Source organism: Prionailurus bengalensis, chromosome C2 (assembly GCF_016509475.1).
Source record: "Prionailurus bengalensis isolate Pbe53 chromosome C2, Fcat_Pben_1.1_paternal_pri, whole genome shotgun sequence".
Lineage (NCBI taxonomy): Eukaryota > Metazoa > Chordata > Mammalia > Carnivora > Felidae > Prionailurus > Prionailurus bengalensis.
Genome location: NC_057350.1, coordinates 12,713,135 through 12,725,538, shown reverse-complemented (window position 1 = coordinate 12,725,538; position 12,404 = coordinate 12,713,135). Strand labels below are relative to the sequence as shown.

General features: G+C 51.6%; 1 protein-coding gene across 2 annotated transcripts in view; it reads left to right on the top strand.

The window, feature by feature from the left end:
- The window catches only part of EVA1C (eva-1 homolog C), a 77,033-nt gene extending 65,516 nt beyond the window's left edge, over positions 1–11,517 (top strand). Inside the window, exons 6-8 of one of the 2 annotated variants that reach the window (XM_043593737.1) lie at positions 805–885; positions 2,236–2,325; positions 10,949–11,517. In XM_043593737.1, the coding sequence (XP_043449672.1) occupies positions 805–885; positions 2,236–2,325; positions 10,949–11,325 (548 nt within the window). In that variant the 3' untranslated portion in view covers positions 11,326–11,517. The remainder of the gene's footprint in view (positions 1–804; positions 886–2,235; positions 2,326–10,948) is intronic. The other variant, XM_043593738.1, reaches the window with a different exon arrangement.
- The last annotated feature ends 887 nt before the right edge of the window (positions 11,518–12,404 follow it).

The window sequence follows — 12,404 nt, the reverse complement described above, 5'->3', positions numbered from 1 at the left end:
ATTTTCTGCAGGAAAAATATTTTGTTTCCTCTCCCTTCTCCTAGCTGGCTGTGGTGCACTTCGCCTTCAGAAGTCTTGTTCTGCCCTCTGCTTTCGCTCACGCAACAGTCCTGTCTGCTTTGCCCCAGGGCATCTTGAGATCGGATGGTTTATTCTTTGGGTCAGTTCTGCAGGATCTTTAATCCACTTCTAAAACAGTCTGTTTTGCTGCCCCCTCTCATTTGTCTATTGTCCTTATAGTACTGAGAGGATCATTCTAGCAAGCGGTCTTAGAATTCTCTTTCAGGCTTATTAAGGAAGCGAGTGAGGACTGAGAGCCGTGGATGAAAAGCAGAGGAGGAGCTGGGAGAGCTCCGTGGTGGGTTCCGGGCTGATTACAGTCATCTTGTTTCACTGAATCTCCGAGAAGTTCGCGTTCAGAGTTAACAGCGTTAGTTATTGAGGTGTCATTTACATACCTTAAGAGTCACCCGTTTTAAGTAAAAACAGTTCAGTGCGTTCTAGGAAATTGACAGAAATGCACAACCAGCACCAAACTGCAGTTTTGTTTAACCTTTTAAAAAAATGTTTCGTTTCTTTTTGAGAGAGAGAGAGAGAGAGAGAGAGCACGAGCAGGGGAGAGGGGCAGAGAGAGAGGGAGACACAGAATCGGAAGCAGGCTCCAGGCTCTGAGCTGTCAGCACAGAGCCCGACGCGGGGCTCGAACTCATAAACTGTGAGATCATGACCCGAGCTGAAGTCGGATGCTTAGCCAACTGACGACCCAAGCGTCCCTGAATTAAGATATTTCTTTTTGGTTTTTAGTTCCCAAGAACATACTCACAGCGATCGATCCAGCCGTTGCTAATCTGAAACCTTCTTTGAAGCAGAAAGACGGTGAATATGGTAATTTTTCTGGCTTACTACCGGCATTTTTCTTTAAGTAAAGGTAAACAGTCCCACGTGACTGCAGTCGGGTGACATTGGTTGGACAGGGGATGTCAGGAGGTCATTGGAGTTACCAGCTCTGGTGATGGCAGTGCTGTGGCGATCGGTTGCAAACGGTGGCCGGCGTTTTGTTTTGTTTTTCAAATTATAAGTGGGATAAAACCTCTTTCCCTTCCCTGCTTATTTCCCAAAGTACCACCTGGCAAAAGAGATCTGCTCGGAAACAAATTTGGGGTTCCTGGATGATGGGCCTCCTGGAAAGAGGACCCATGGGGAATGCAGGTGGGCCAGACCGAGGCTGGGCCTGAAGACTTCCAGAAGCCCCCCCTCCTCCCTCCGGTTTTCACTGGGCTCTTGTAAATAGGAGGGTGGGGGTGAACATTTTAGTTTTCTTATCCGATCGAGAATGGAATTCAGCCCTTTGGGACTCCTGATGGGAACCACAAAGTTTCTGTAGAGCATCGAAGATGTTGCACGTTGTGTGTTGAAAGTTTTATATTACTCTTATTACATTTATGAGGTCTTCTGTCCCTAAATCGAAAAGTGAAGTATGCTTGACGCGGAAAATGGGAAAGCACCAAGGACTAGAACTCGCCCCTACTCTCAAAGCTTAGAGAGAACTAATGTTAACGTTCCGTGTTTGAGTTCCACCCCCGCGCCAGCTCTCCGCCGGGCTTTGCATCTCCCAGCCCCACTGCTGCTTCTGACACGGTTCCTACCCTGAGCCCCTGAATATCCCGATCCCCCCCCCCCCAGAGGCTTCTGCCCTGTCTGTCATCCCCAGGGGTCCCCAGATCTCTCAGGCTGCCCATCGCGAGCTCACTGAGCTCTATCACAGAAGTGTAACCAGGCGTTTGCAATCAGACCTGCCCTGCGTTTGCTATCATTTCCAAAAAAGTGGCCCCGCACAATCTCCCTCCATAATCTCCCTCCCGTCTTCTCTGTGCAGACAGCAGCTCTGTGGTTAGGTGTGTACGCTGTGAGTAAGCCTCCCAGAGGCATGATGAATGCCATTGCCTGTAGGACGGGAAAATCTGTTCGTTCCCTGCCGCAGTGGGGTGGATGAGTGGCATCTAACGTTGGAACCCACCCATTTTAGGGTTTCTAAATCCCTCTTGTGGCTTAATATTTTCAGAGACTATTTACTCAGTGCTCTTGCTGGCCTGTAGTCTTCTGTAACTCAGTCAGAGGCCCGTTTATTGGATTTCTGTGACTTTTTATTCATTATGGCAGTCCTGGGTTGGGAACAGAAGGCATCCCGTGAACGGCCGTGACTCATCGCCCTTGCGTTTCTTTTTTATGAAATAGGTATAAACTTTGACCCAAGCGAAACGAGGATTCTGAGGAAAGACGGAGTTATTGTTAGCAACTCTCTGGCTGCCTTTGCCTACATCAGAGGTAGGTCGATGCATCGAAGCTTCCCGGAATGCTTTACCGAACCCTTACTGCCAGCCGCGACGTTTAATTACAACACTCGGCTAACGAAAAACGACTGGGAGTATGATTCAGCACGTGCTGTCCCCTAAGATCTGGAAACACGGGGGCCTAAATCCAGGGGCCGCTCCAGCTGGGTTAACACCCACCAGAGAGCGACATGGGGAGGAGGCAAACAGATCAAGTCACACTGCTTCGGAGTTGGGTTCCATGAGTAGTTTCCTCTGAGAGAAGTAGGAACCCGAGGAGTACATTTCCCAGTTCTCAAATTTGGGAAGGGCACGGGCTTCTTAAATCCCACCCTTGGCTGGGAGACAATGGAGCTAAAAGGTCCCCTTAGTGAACAGAGCAGGCCATGCCCTGGGACGGCTGAGTCTCTTCCTGACTCACCAGTGTTACCTCCCACGGTTGCCAAGGGTCCCCTTGATGATCTTCCCCTCAAGGATCCGTCAGACTCAGCCCTCCCTACCCGGCGGAGCCAAAGCTGCTCCTCGGCATCAGTGAGGGGACGGTGCGTGCCGTGCCTTTGTTCGTCACCACCCTGTCCGCTCACCTCAGGGTAGACCGTGTTTTGTCACGTGAGCTCCGCAGGTTTCGGCGATGTCTGCCTGACTCTGTTCAGGGAGGCCAAAGCCTCTGAGGCCTTCTGTACAATTCGTGTGACCACAGAGCGTTGTGGCATTGCCGCTCGAGCCGGCCGGGGCTGAGGCTCTTTGGGGGGAAGCCTTCCTCAGCGGAAAAGAAAAGTGTTAAGGAAACAGCTCCACACGGGAGGTGGAAAGGATGGTCTTGGGATCTTCTACTGTTCCGTCGTCTTCCGGCGTCCGTATTCCTCCCGAGTGTGTGCTGTGTGGTTGTTGGTTTCTTCTGATAATCTTCTCTCTTCGGACGACCCTCCGACTTCCATTTCTTGCTGTTTCTGATAACATTTATGAGGCCTTTTCTCCCCTTCTGCATAAAAGTAGAGGATGTTTGATGTGGCAAACACGGGAGCCCACCAAGAACTAGAACTCGCCCCTACTCTCAAAGCTTGGAGAGAACTAGTATTAACGTTCTGTGTTCTTCTGGCTCCCACCCATGGCCAGCTCCCCGCCAGGCTTTGCATTTCCCAGCCCTGCTGTTCTTTCTAACAGGGCTCCCATGAATATCCCGATCCCCCAGCAGGGGAGGCCCCAGAGCCCTGTGTCACCCTTGTCAAAGTTAAGCGCCGCAAGGATTTTTGTCAGAAATCTCCCCACGTTTTCAGAGTCCCTGGAGAGCCCCCTGGAGGAAAGGCATCATGAAAAATCTCTCAGGGAATAACGAGCAACCAGGAGCCGTGATGACCCTGCTCACGGAGCTGTGGCCGTGCTGAGCCTTGTCAGTGCCTCTGGACAACTGTGTTGGTCGGCTTGGGCCACCGTGACAAGACACTGTAGGCTGGCGGCTTCCGCGGCAGAAATTCACGTTCTGGAGGCTGGAAGTCCAAGATCAAGGCGCCCACAGAGTCCGTTTCGAGTGAGAGTTCCCTTCCTGGCTTGGAGATGGATGCCTTCTCACTGTGCTCTCACAGGAGATGGGGAGAGAGAAAGAGAGAGAGGAGGAGGAGGAAGGAAGAGAGAGAGAAGGAGGAAGGCAGAGAGAGAGAGAGAGAGAGAGAGAGAGAGAATGCTCTCTGGCATCTCTTCTTATAAGGACCCTGATCCTCTTGGATTTGGGCCCCACCCTTAATGACTCCATTTAACCTTAATTACCTCCTTATAGGTCCTGTCTCCAAATACAGCCGCATTGGGGATTAACCCTTTGACACACGAATTGGTGGGGGGGGGGGGGCACAATTTAGTCCATAGCGAAGACCCCGAGAGAGAGGATTCTGATCCCGCATTCTGCACATAGGGAAGCTCAGGGTCGGAGGAGTTGAGCCATTTGCCTGAGGCCACAGCAGGGACATCACCAGGGCCACGATTCAGACTCAGCAGATAGAAAACCTGTGCTCTGGTTTCCTCTGAGCAACAAATGTGCCCTTCAGAAGTTTGAGGGGTGGATGTACCCGAATTACTCCCTCCCTCCGTGTCTGTCCTTTTATACACACGTGCCTCCCAGAAATCAAATGAGAGATTTCCTCATTAGCACCCATTTCACTGCTACACATTGCCTGACTTGAGGACCAGTGCTTGCTCTCTTCGTTGTTGTCACGGCCCAGGGACCAGGACAGGCTGGCAGGGGACAGATGCTCGGCAAGTGGTTAACCAATGAGCAGATGATGAATCTTCGTCTGGCGTCATGAGCTGTCCTGCACCTTCTTGTCACCGTGTATTTGCTCTTTATAGGTAGTCCGTTTTGAAGAAATGTAAGGACTTCGTGCCCGGTGACTTGGTTTTATTGAGGGTTGCTTGGGCGCCTCCGTCCCCCGAAAGCCGTGGGGAGGTGGGCCTGTCTGAGAGGGTGGGGGAACCACCGGCAGGAGCAGCCGGAGCTGAGAGTGAGCCGGGTCAGCTTCTGGAAAAATCAGCTTGGCATGCTCCGGAGATTGGGTGGATCCCAAAGGACGTTTCCCCAGGTCAGGCTACACGTGGTTTTGACACATTGGTGCAGTCACATACACACAGGGGACAAGTCGACTGGGAGCCAAAACTGAGGGGCATGTCCTGGGATACTGGAACACAGGGGTCGGCAGAATGGACGTGAGAATGTCCAGGGGTCTCCGAAGAACAGTTCCTCTTTGGGCCATGTAAGTGACCTGTGAGGCTTTCCCCAACAGTGAGGCATCATTTTAGTATGTTTAGTACATTTAGTACGTTCGAACATACCCTTAACTGTGCACACCTAATTCATTCTAGAACCAGATCATCAGTTTGAAGAAGCCTGTGGAAAAATTCTGAAATCACAGGAATGGAGAGGTGTGTGTGTGTGTGTGTGTGTGTGTGTGGTTTTTGGAAAGCGGTTTATTTGCTGGCTCAGCCATCAGCCCCCAGCAGACTGTACCCAAGGAGCCTTATTTGGACAGTCTTGCTCAGAACCTGACTCTCCCCCTGCACTTATTTTTTGTTAATGTTTATTTTATATTTGAGAGAGAGAAAGAGAGAGAGGGTGCGTGCGCGTGCATGTACGCCAGTGGGGGAGGGGCAGAGAGAGAGGGAGACAGAGGATCTGCATGACAGCAGAGAGCCTGATGTGGGGCTTGAACTCGTGACCTGTGAGATCGTGACCTGAGGCAAAGTCGGACGTTTAACCAACTGAGACACCCAGACGCCCCACCCGCTCCACCTGTGTAAGTTTTGTGACAGCAGCTTGGTGTGTTTCCCCCACATATACCCGCAGGCATGCCTCTCGTGTCCTGATATTTCTGTCACTTGCCTCTGCTTGGGCCTCCAGCCCTCTGGCAGAGCATGCTGTGGACGGTCCGAGCGCCCGGGGTAGCTGGGGTAACTAGGGTAGCTGGGGGTCACGGTCAGAAAGCAGAGCTTGTCCTGAGATGCGGAGGCATCGTGTTTTATATGAAAGGAATTCTAGGCTACCAGACGGCCCCACATTGAAATAGAAGTATGATAACACATTCCAAAGTCAGAGTTACATGAGAGGGAGGACGATCGGGGATCAGCGCCACCTTGCCACGGAGGTGTGGCTTCCGATGTGTTCCCACGGTCTCTAATCTTCGGTTCTGTGACAAGGTTATTATCGCGTCCGTAAGTGCTGTCAGACCAAGGGCTCAGGAAGCTCTGTGCTTTCACCTATCAGTAGCAGGGCCCAGGAGGCGGGACCCTGGCCCCGGCCCCGGCTTCTCGGCGTCTTACTGGGACACAATAGGTTGGAACTGGAGCTCGTGTTGGCTCCAGACCAGAGATCTAAGAGTCAGGGGGCCTTAAAGGCCACAGGCCACCCTTGTGAGATTCCTGCGGGCTTACCGCAGCCGATGACATTAAAGTCCTTCACTTAAGCCTGTGACGAACTGAGGCTGAACTGAGAACAATAACACGATGTGAAGATTCTCTTTAACTGCAGGGAGACTAATGCCTTTATCTTTCTGGAACACATAATAGGAAAGGGGTCGTAGAAGCTGCGAGTGGTCCAGTTGAAAACTGACGATGTGCCCTCAATGTAAAGTCCAGGGGGCGGTGGCTGTGGAGAGAGAGACCCCCCCCCCCACCCCGGAGCTCGGGGTCCCAGCCACACCGTGGCTGTGGACAAAGGACGAGGCTGCTTCAGGAGGGCTTGGGCTAGCTCACCTCCAGGTGCCCTCTAACTAACACCTGGTGATTCTGTGACCTCGAACCAGTCAGCGTAGATGATGAGGAAGCCTGGCTCCCATGAGGCTTTGCCGTGTTCACCAACTTTGATCACGGGATCTCAGCAGACTTGGTGTAGACATGGCCTAAAGAGCGACCACTGGGCAGGAGGCGCGTAGGGCCTGATAAGTGAGAAGCTCTCCTTGCAGTTGACCGTCACCTCCCAGAAGCAGAGGGGGAGAGGAAGAGAGGAAGCTATGTAATGGAGCCCCGCCCACAGGGCACCCCTCTTCTCTCGGACTCAGCAGGTGTTTGCATAATCCCTGCTCTGCCCTGGGCGCTGGGGATTCGTGAAGAACAAGAGAGTTCGCGGCCCTGCCCTCATGGAGCTTGCGTTCTCTGGGGTGAGACCGGATAAAACACCTTCAGCGATTTAGTGACATTCAAGATGCTATGGAACCTAACGACCGGGGGTGGGGGGGATCCTGGCCCAGCCTGGGGGTGGGGGCAGAAAGGTCTAGATGAAGGAGGAAGAAAGAACATTCTGTGCAAAAGCACCAAGGTGTGAGGCCATCTGCCCCTCGCCCCGGCCCCGTGGGGAATGGAAGGAGGCCAATGCGGCAGGAAAACAGACACTGAGGCATGAATGAGTCCTTGGAGCTGAACTTGGGGAGGGTAGCTGGGGCCAAGGCCTAGCAAGCTTCGCAGGCTACGGTCAGGATTTGATTTCCAACTTAGTGAGAAGAGGGAAACCGTTTACCGGTGCTAAGTAGGGCAGTGATGTGATCCAGTGTGCAATTTTAAAAAGATTGCAGTGGCCACAGTGGGAAGGTGGGTGACAGGGCGGGAGAGGAGAGAGGAAGACGGAGAAGGACGGTGGTGTTCCTGGTTTTCAGATAAATTCACTAGATCAAAAGACGCCTTAATGAAAGTGGAAGTCCCAGCCACTCACCAAGAGATAGTCACAACATATACTGTCAAATGGTTATTACCAGGAATATATAGGAACTGCATACATGTATCAGCTCCCTCGTAGGTCCGTCCCCGAGAGGAACACTTGCACGTGGGCATCAGGGACATTTACAGGACTGTTTGAGGCTACGGCGCCCACGTGGCAAGAGCCTGACGGAGACAGCGACCAGCAGGAGAGAGCGTGAATAAGCCACCGCGTAGTCAAGATAACGGAGCGCTAGGAGGCAGCGTAATATTCAGTTAAAAACTCCCAGGGTGGCTCAGTCGGTTAGGCGTTTGAGTCTTGATTTCTGCTCAGGTCATGATCTCGCGGTTCGTGAGTTTGAGCCCCACATCGGGCTCTGTGCTGACAGTGCGGAGCCTGCCTGGGATTCTCTCTCTCTCTCTCTCTCTCTGCTCCTCCCTTGCTCATGCTCTCTCTTTCTGTCTCTCTCAAATAAATAAACTTAAAAAAATAAAAGTAATGAAATGAATAAACATCAAGGAGGGCCGTGCCCTGACCAGCAAAGAGGATGTGTCCTAGCCTAATTTAATTCCTAATTTAATTCTGTCCACCTGGGCTCCTTAAAAAGGAAGGAAGCGGGGCGCCTGGGTGGCGCAGTCGGTTAAGCGTCCGACTTCAGCCAGGTCACGATCTCACGGTCCGTGAGTTCGAGCCCCGCGTCCGGCTCTGGGCTGATGGCTCAGAGCCTGGAGCCTGTTTCCGATTCTGTGTCTCCCTCTCTCTCTGCCCCTCCCCCGTTCGTGCTCTGTCTCTCTCTGTCCCAAAAATAAATAAACGTTGAAAAAAAAAATTTTTTTAAAAAAGGAAGGAAGGGAAGAAGGGAGGGGAAGGGGGAGAAAAAGGTATGGTAACTAGCCCAGAGTTAACCTGCCTGCCTGGGGCAGAGCCAGATCTCAAACTCTGTCCAGGGAGGGTGAGGCCCAGGTTCGCCCACCACACCACTGCTGGGAATGACGGACCTGTCAGAGGAGAGGAGAGAAACCGGTGATCGTGGTTTCCTGGAAGCTCGACCATCACGGGACTCTTTCTCCCTGGAAGTGGCCCTGTCCTGACCTGTGGGTGGCTGGAAAAGGAACAGGCGGGACTCCGTCGCCCCACCCACAGTCCTTACAGGTGCCACAGGGGTGATGGCGGCAGGCGTGGCCGCCAGCGGGACTCACGGTTTATGCTGAGGGAAGGAGGAGATGGGTAGTGGCTGCATCCAAAGCCCACATCGGGGTGCCCCGAGAATGGGGGGGGTTGGAGGGGACATTGGCTGGGAGGTTTGGGGTGGGTGGGGTGGGGTGGGGGCAGCAGGGAGAGGAAAGGGACATTCAAAGGGCCAGGAGGGGAGAGGAGTCAGGGGTGAGGAGTCGGCTCTCAGCGGAGGCTGTGATGTGCGGGAGGGAGAAAGAAACATCCGCCCTGTTGTCTTAGAGTCTCTGGTCTTTCCATCATTCTGTGTGTTGTTGTTTAATGACTTTGTCCCAAATGGCAGCCCAATCCCCATTCTGCCTCCGCTCCCAGAAACGAAAATAGCCTTTTCTTTTCTCGCAAAGGATGCATGGCTGTGTTTGATCAAATCTTCAAAATGCCTTGACCCTCAGGAAAAATATATTACTATTAATAGCACTTAACACACCCTGTCCTTCCCTGAGCTGGATCGATTGGCGTTAAGACTTCCGTGTCATAAGGAGAGCGATCCGATTTTACTAGTAGGGGTGATGGCAACAAAGAACAACATATCTGGGTCCAGGAGCTGCACCCGCGACTTGAGCTGCAAGTGAAGGAAGCCGAACGGAGAGGTTTTGAATTTCCAGGGGATGCGTCCTGCTTAGTTAGATCTCTTCCCATCAGACCACAGTGGGCTAGATCCCTTGATGATATAGGAAACTTAACAACCCTGGAGTTTTGACACCAGTCTGGACCTCTGGGGAAGGACAGAGGCAGCAAAGGCAATAGTCATTATTCATGATACTTCCGTGTGGTAAATGGGGGGCGGCGTTGGGGCGGGGGGCGGGGGCTGTGCCTAGAGAAGAATCACTGAGACGCACTGAGCAGATGCCAGGGGTTCCAAGTGCCCACCCCACAAGGAGCTCACAGCCCGAGATCCTGAATCCAGGTCTGGCTAAGCCTACAGAGGCCAGTTGTCCACAGGCGGTGGCTTCCCTTTGCTGGCTCAGCTTGAGCCTTTGTTTCAGGGGTCAGCAAACTGTGGCCCTCGGGCCGGTTTTGTAAATCCGGTTTTTAGTAGCCACCCCTGTAGGTCTGGGGCTGCCTTTGTGCACAAAGGCAGCACAGACTCACGGCCCACAAAGGCTGAGATCCTCACTATCTGCCCTTGAAGGAGAAAGTCTGTCAGCGCCTGATTTCTGTTTTGAGGGAGTTTGCTGCATCGTTCTTTCCCAAAGCGGGAGTGCTAGGACCTCAAGGGATACATAACTACAAAATGGGGGACAATAATGAACCTTTCCGCGCAGGGATAAGGTAAGGATTCACCTTATGTCGGGACTTAGGCCAGAATACGTGGTGCAAATTAGCATTGTTTCTGTTATTCTTACGCAATCATTTGGATGTGGGAAGAACTACTAGAAACTTCTGCGTGCATTTATTTTTTAATCTAAAAGACATCAAGCTTTGCTAGCACCTACTGTATTCGTAGTACCTTCATGTACGTATACTTTATATATAAATTAATTTTTCATAATTCGCTGCTACCACTAACACTAGTGAACAGTTTATCGAGCGCTTACTACGTGTCAGTGAATGTTCCGGGAGTGTTACAGGAATGCACTCTTTGGCAGGAAGGTGCTATTAGCCCCATTTTACATATGAGGAAACTGAGGCACAGAGGGGTTAGGTAACCAGCCAACAGTCACGCAGCTAATAAGTGGCAGATCGTAGTTTGCACTCCGGGGGGGGGGGGGTGGGGTGGGGTCCAGCTTCTGAGTCGCTCTGCTGTGTGTCCTCTCGTGTACCTATACGGATTGACCACGCAGGCTCAAAACCTTTTCTTGTTTTAAACCAACGGGAGTGTACGACCAGTTAGGTGAGGCTGGTTTCAAAGATGCTGTTCAAGGGGCACCTGGGTGGCTCAGTCGCTTAAGCCTCTGACTCCGGCTCAGGTCGTGACCTCGTGGTTCGGGAGTTCGAGCCCCGCGTCGGGCTCTTTGATGACAGCTTGGAGCCTGGAGCCTGCTTCGGATCCTGTGCCTGCCTCTCTCTCTCTCTGCCCTTACCCCGCTCGTGCTCTGTTTCTCCCCCTCTCAAACATCAATAAACATTAAAAAAAATATTTAAAGAAAAAGATGCTGTTCAGGATTGGCGTCCCGCGTGAGCTGTTGGTTTGGGCAGACGTCTGTTTCTGTGGATTGGTGAAGGCTGACAGTCCCAGCCAGCTCCTGACTTGTCCTTTCCCCCCCCACAGCCCACCCAGAGAGAGCAGCCCTGCTGTTCGTGTCCAGTGTCTGCATCGGTCTTGCACTCACATTGTGCGCCCTGGTCATCAGGGTGTCCTGCACCAAGGACTTCCGGGAGCTGCAGCTGGTGAAGGAGCACCTCGTGCCAGGAAGTGACAAGGCTGAGGAAGACAGTGAGGATGAAGAGGGGGAGGAGGACTCTTCAGACTCTGATTTTCCAGGGGAACCGTCTGGGTTTTGTAGGACTGCGTATCCTGTCTACAGTTCCATAGAAGCTGCAGAGCTGGCCGAAAGGATTGAGCGCAGGGAGCAAATCATCCAGGAAATATGGATGAACAGTGGTTTGGACACCTCACTCCCGAGAAATATGAGCCAGTTCTACTGAAAAAGAGACACATCTTATGCGATCACACTTTCTGAAGAGGGAAGGATCCAAAATGCCCCTCCGGTTCTATTTCACTCGTACCTTCCATGAAGGAGTATTTGTTATGTCATCCAACACCGGTGAAGCCAGAAGCTGTTAAAGGGACCTTTCAAACTGTTTACAGCACATTCAAAATAAATTAGGAGGGAAGTCTTTGTTTTCTTTATTTATTTAAATTCTTTAAAAAAAATTTTTTTTTAATGTTTATTTATTTTTGAGACACAGAGAGAGAGCATGAGCAGGGGAGGGGCAGAGAGGGCGGGAGACACAGGATCCAAAGGAGGCTCCAGGCTCTGAGCTGTCAGCACAGAGCCCGACGCGGGGCTCGAACTCACGAACCGTGAGATCGTGACCTGAGCTGAAGTGGGACGCTCACCGACTGAGCCACCCAGGTGCCCCTTAAATTCATTTTTATACATTAACATAGAATGCACATTTATTGCGTGCTTATAATTCCAGGCTCTGTTGTAGCTGCTTTTCATATAAGTCATTAATTCCTCACAACAACCTCATGAGGTAGGGCTATCATCCCTTTTACAAATGAGTAAACAGGAGATTCCTTGTATCAAAAAAAAAAAAAAATTGTACTGATATACAGGACAGCAAGCTTGAATCCATCCACTATGGCGGATTTTAATCACTAAAATTGTTTGTTTAGAACAGAGATCAGCAGCATTTTTCTTTTTTTTTTTTTTTAATTTTAAATGTTTACTTATTTCTGAGAGTGCAAGCAGGAGGTGCAGAGAGAGGGGAGGGGGGAGACACAGAATCCGAAGCACGTTCCAGGCTCCGAGCTGTCAGCACAGAACCCGGCATGGGGCTCGAACCCATGGACCGCGAGATCGTGACCTGAGCCGAAGTCAGACACTCAACCGACTGAGCCACCCAGGTGCCCCTCTGCAAAAGTTTTCTTAAAGGGCAAGATAATATTTTAGGCATGTGGGTCATGCCATGACTGCTCAACTCTGCCATTGTAGCTCACAGGTAGCTATACATAGCTAGTACATAATGAGTGAATGTAGCTGTGTCCCAATAAAACT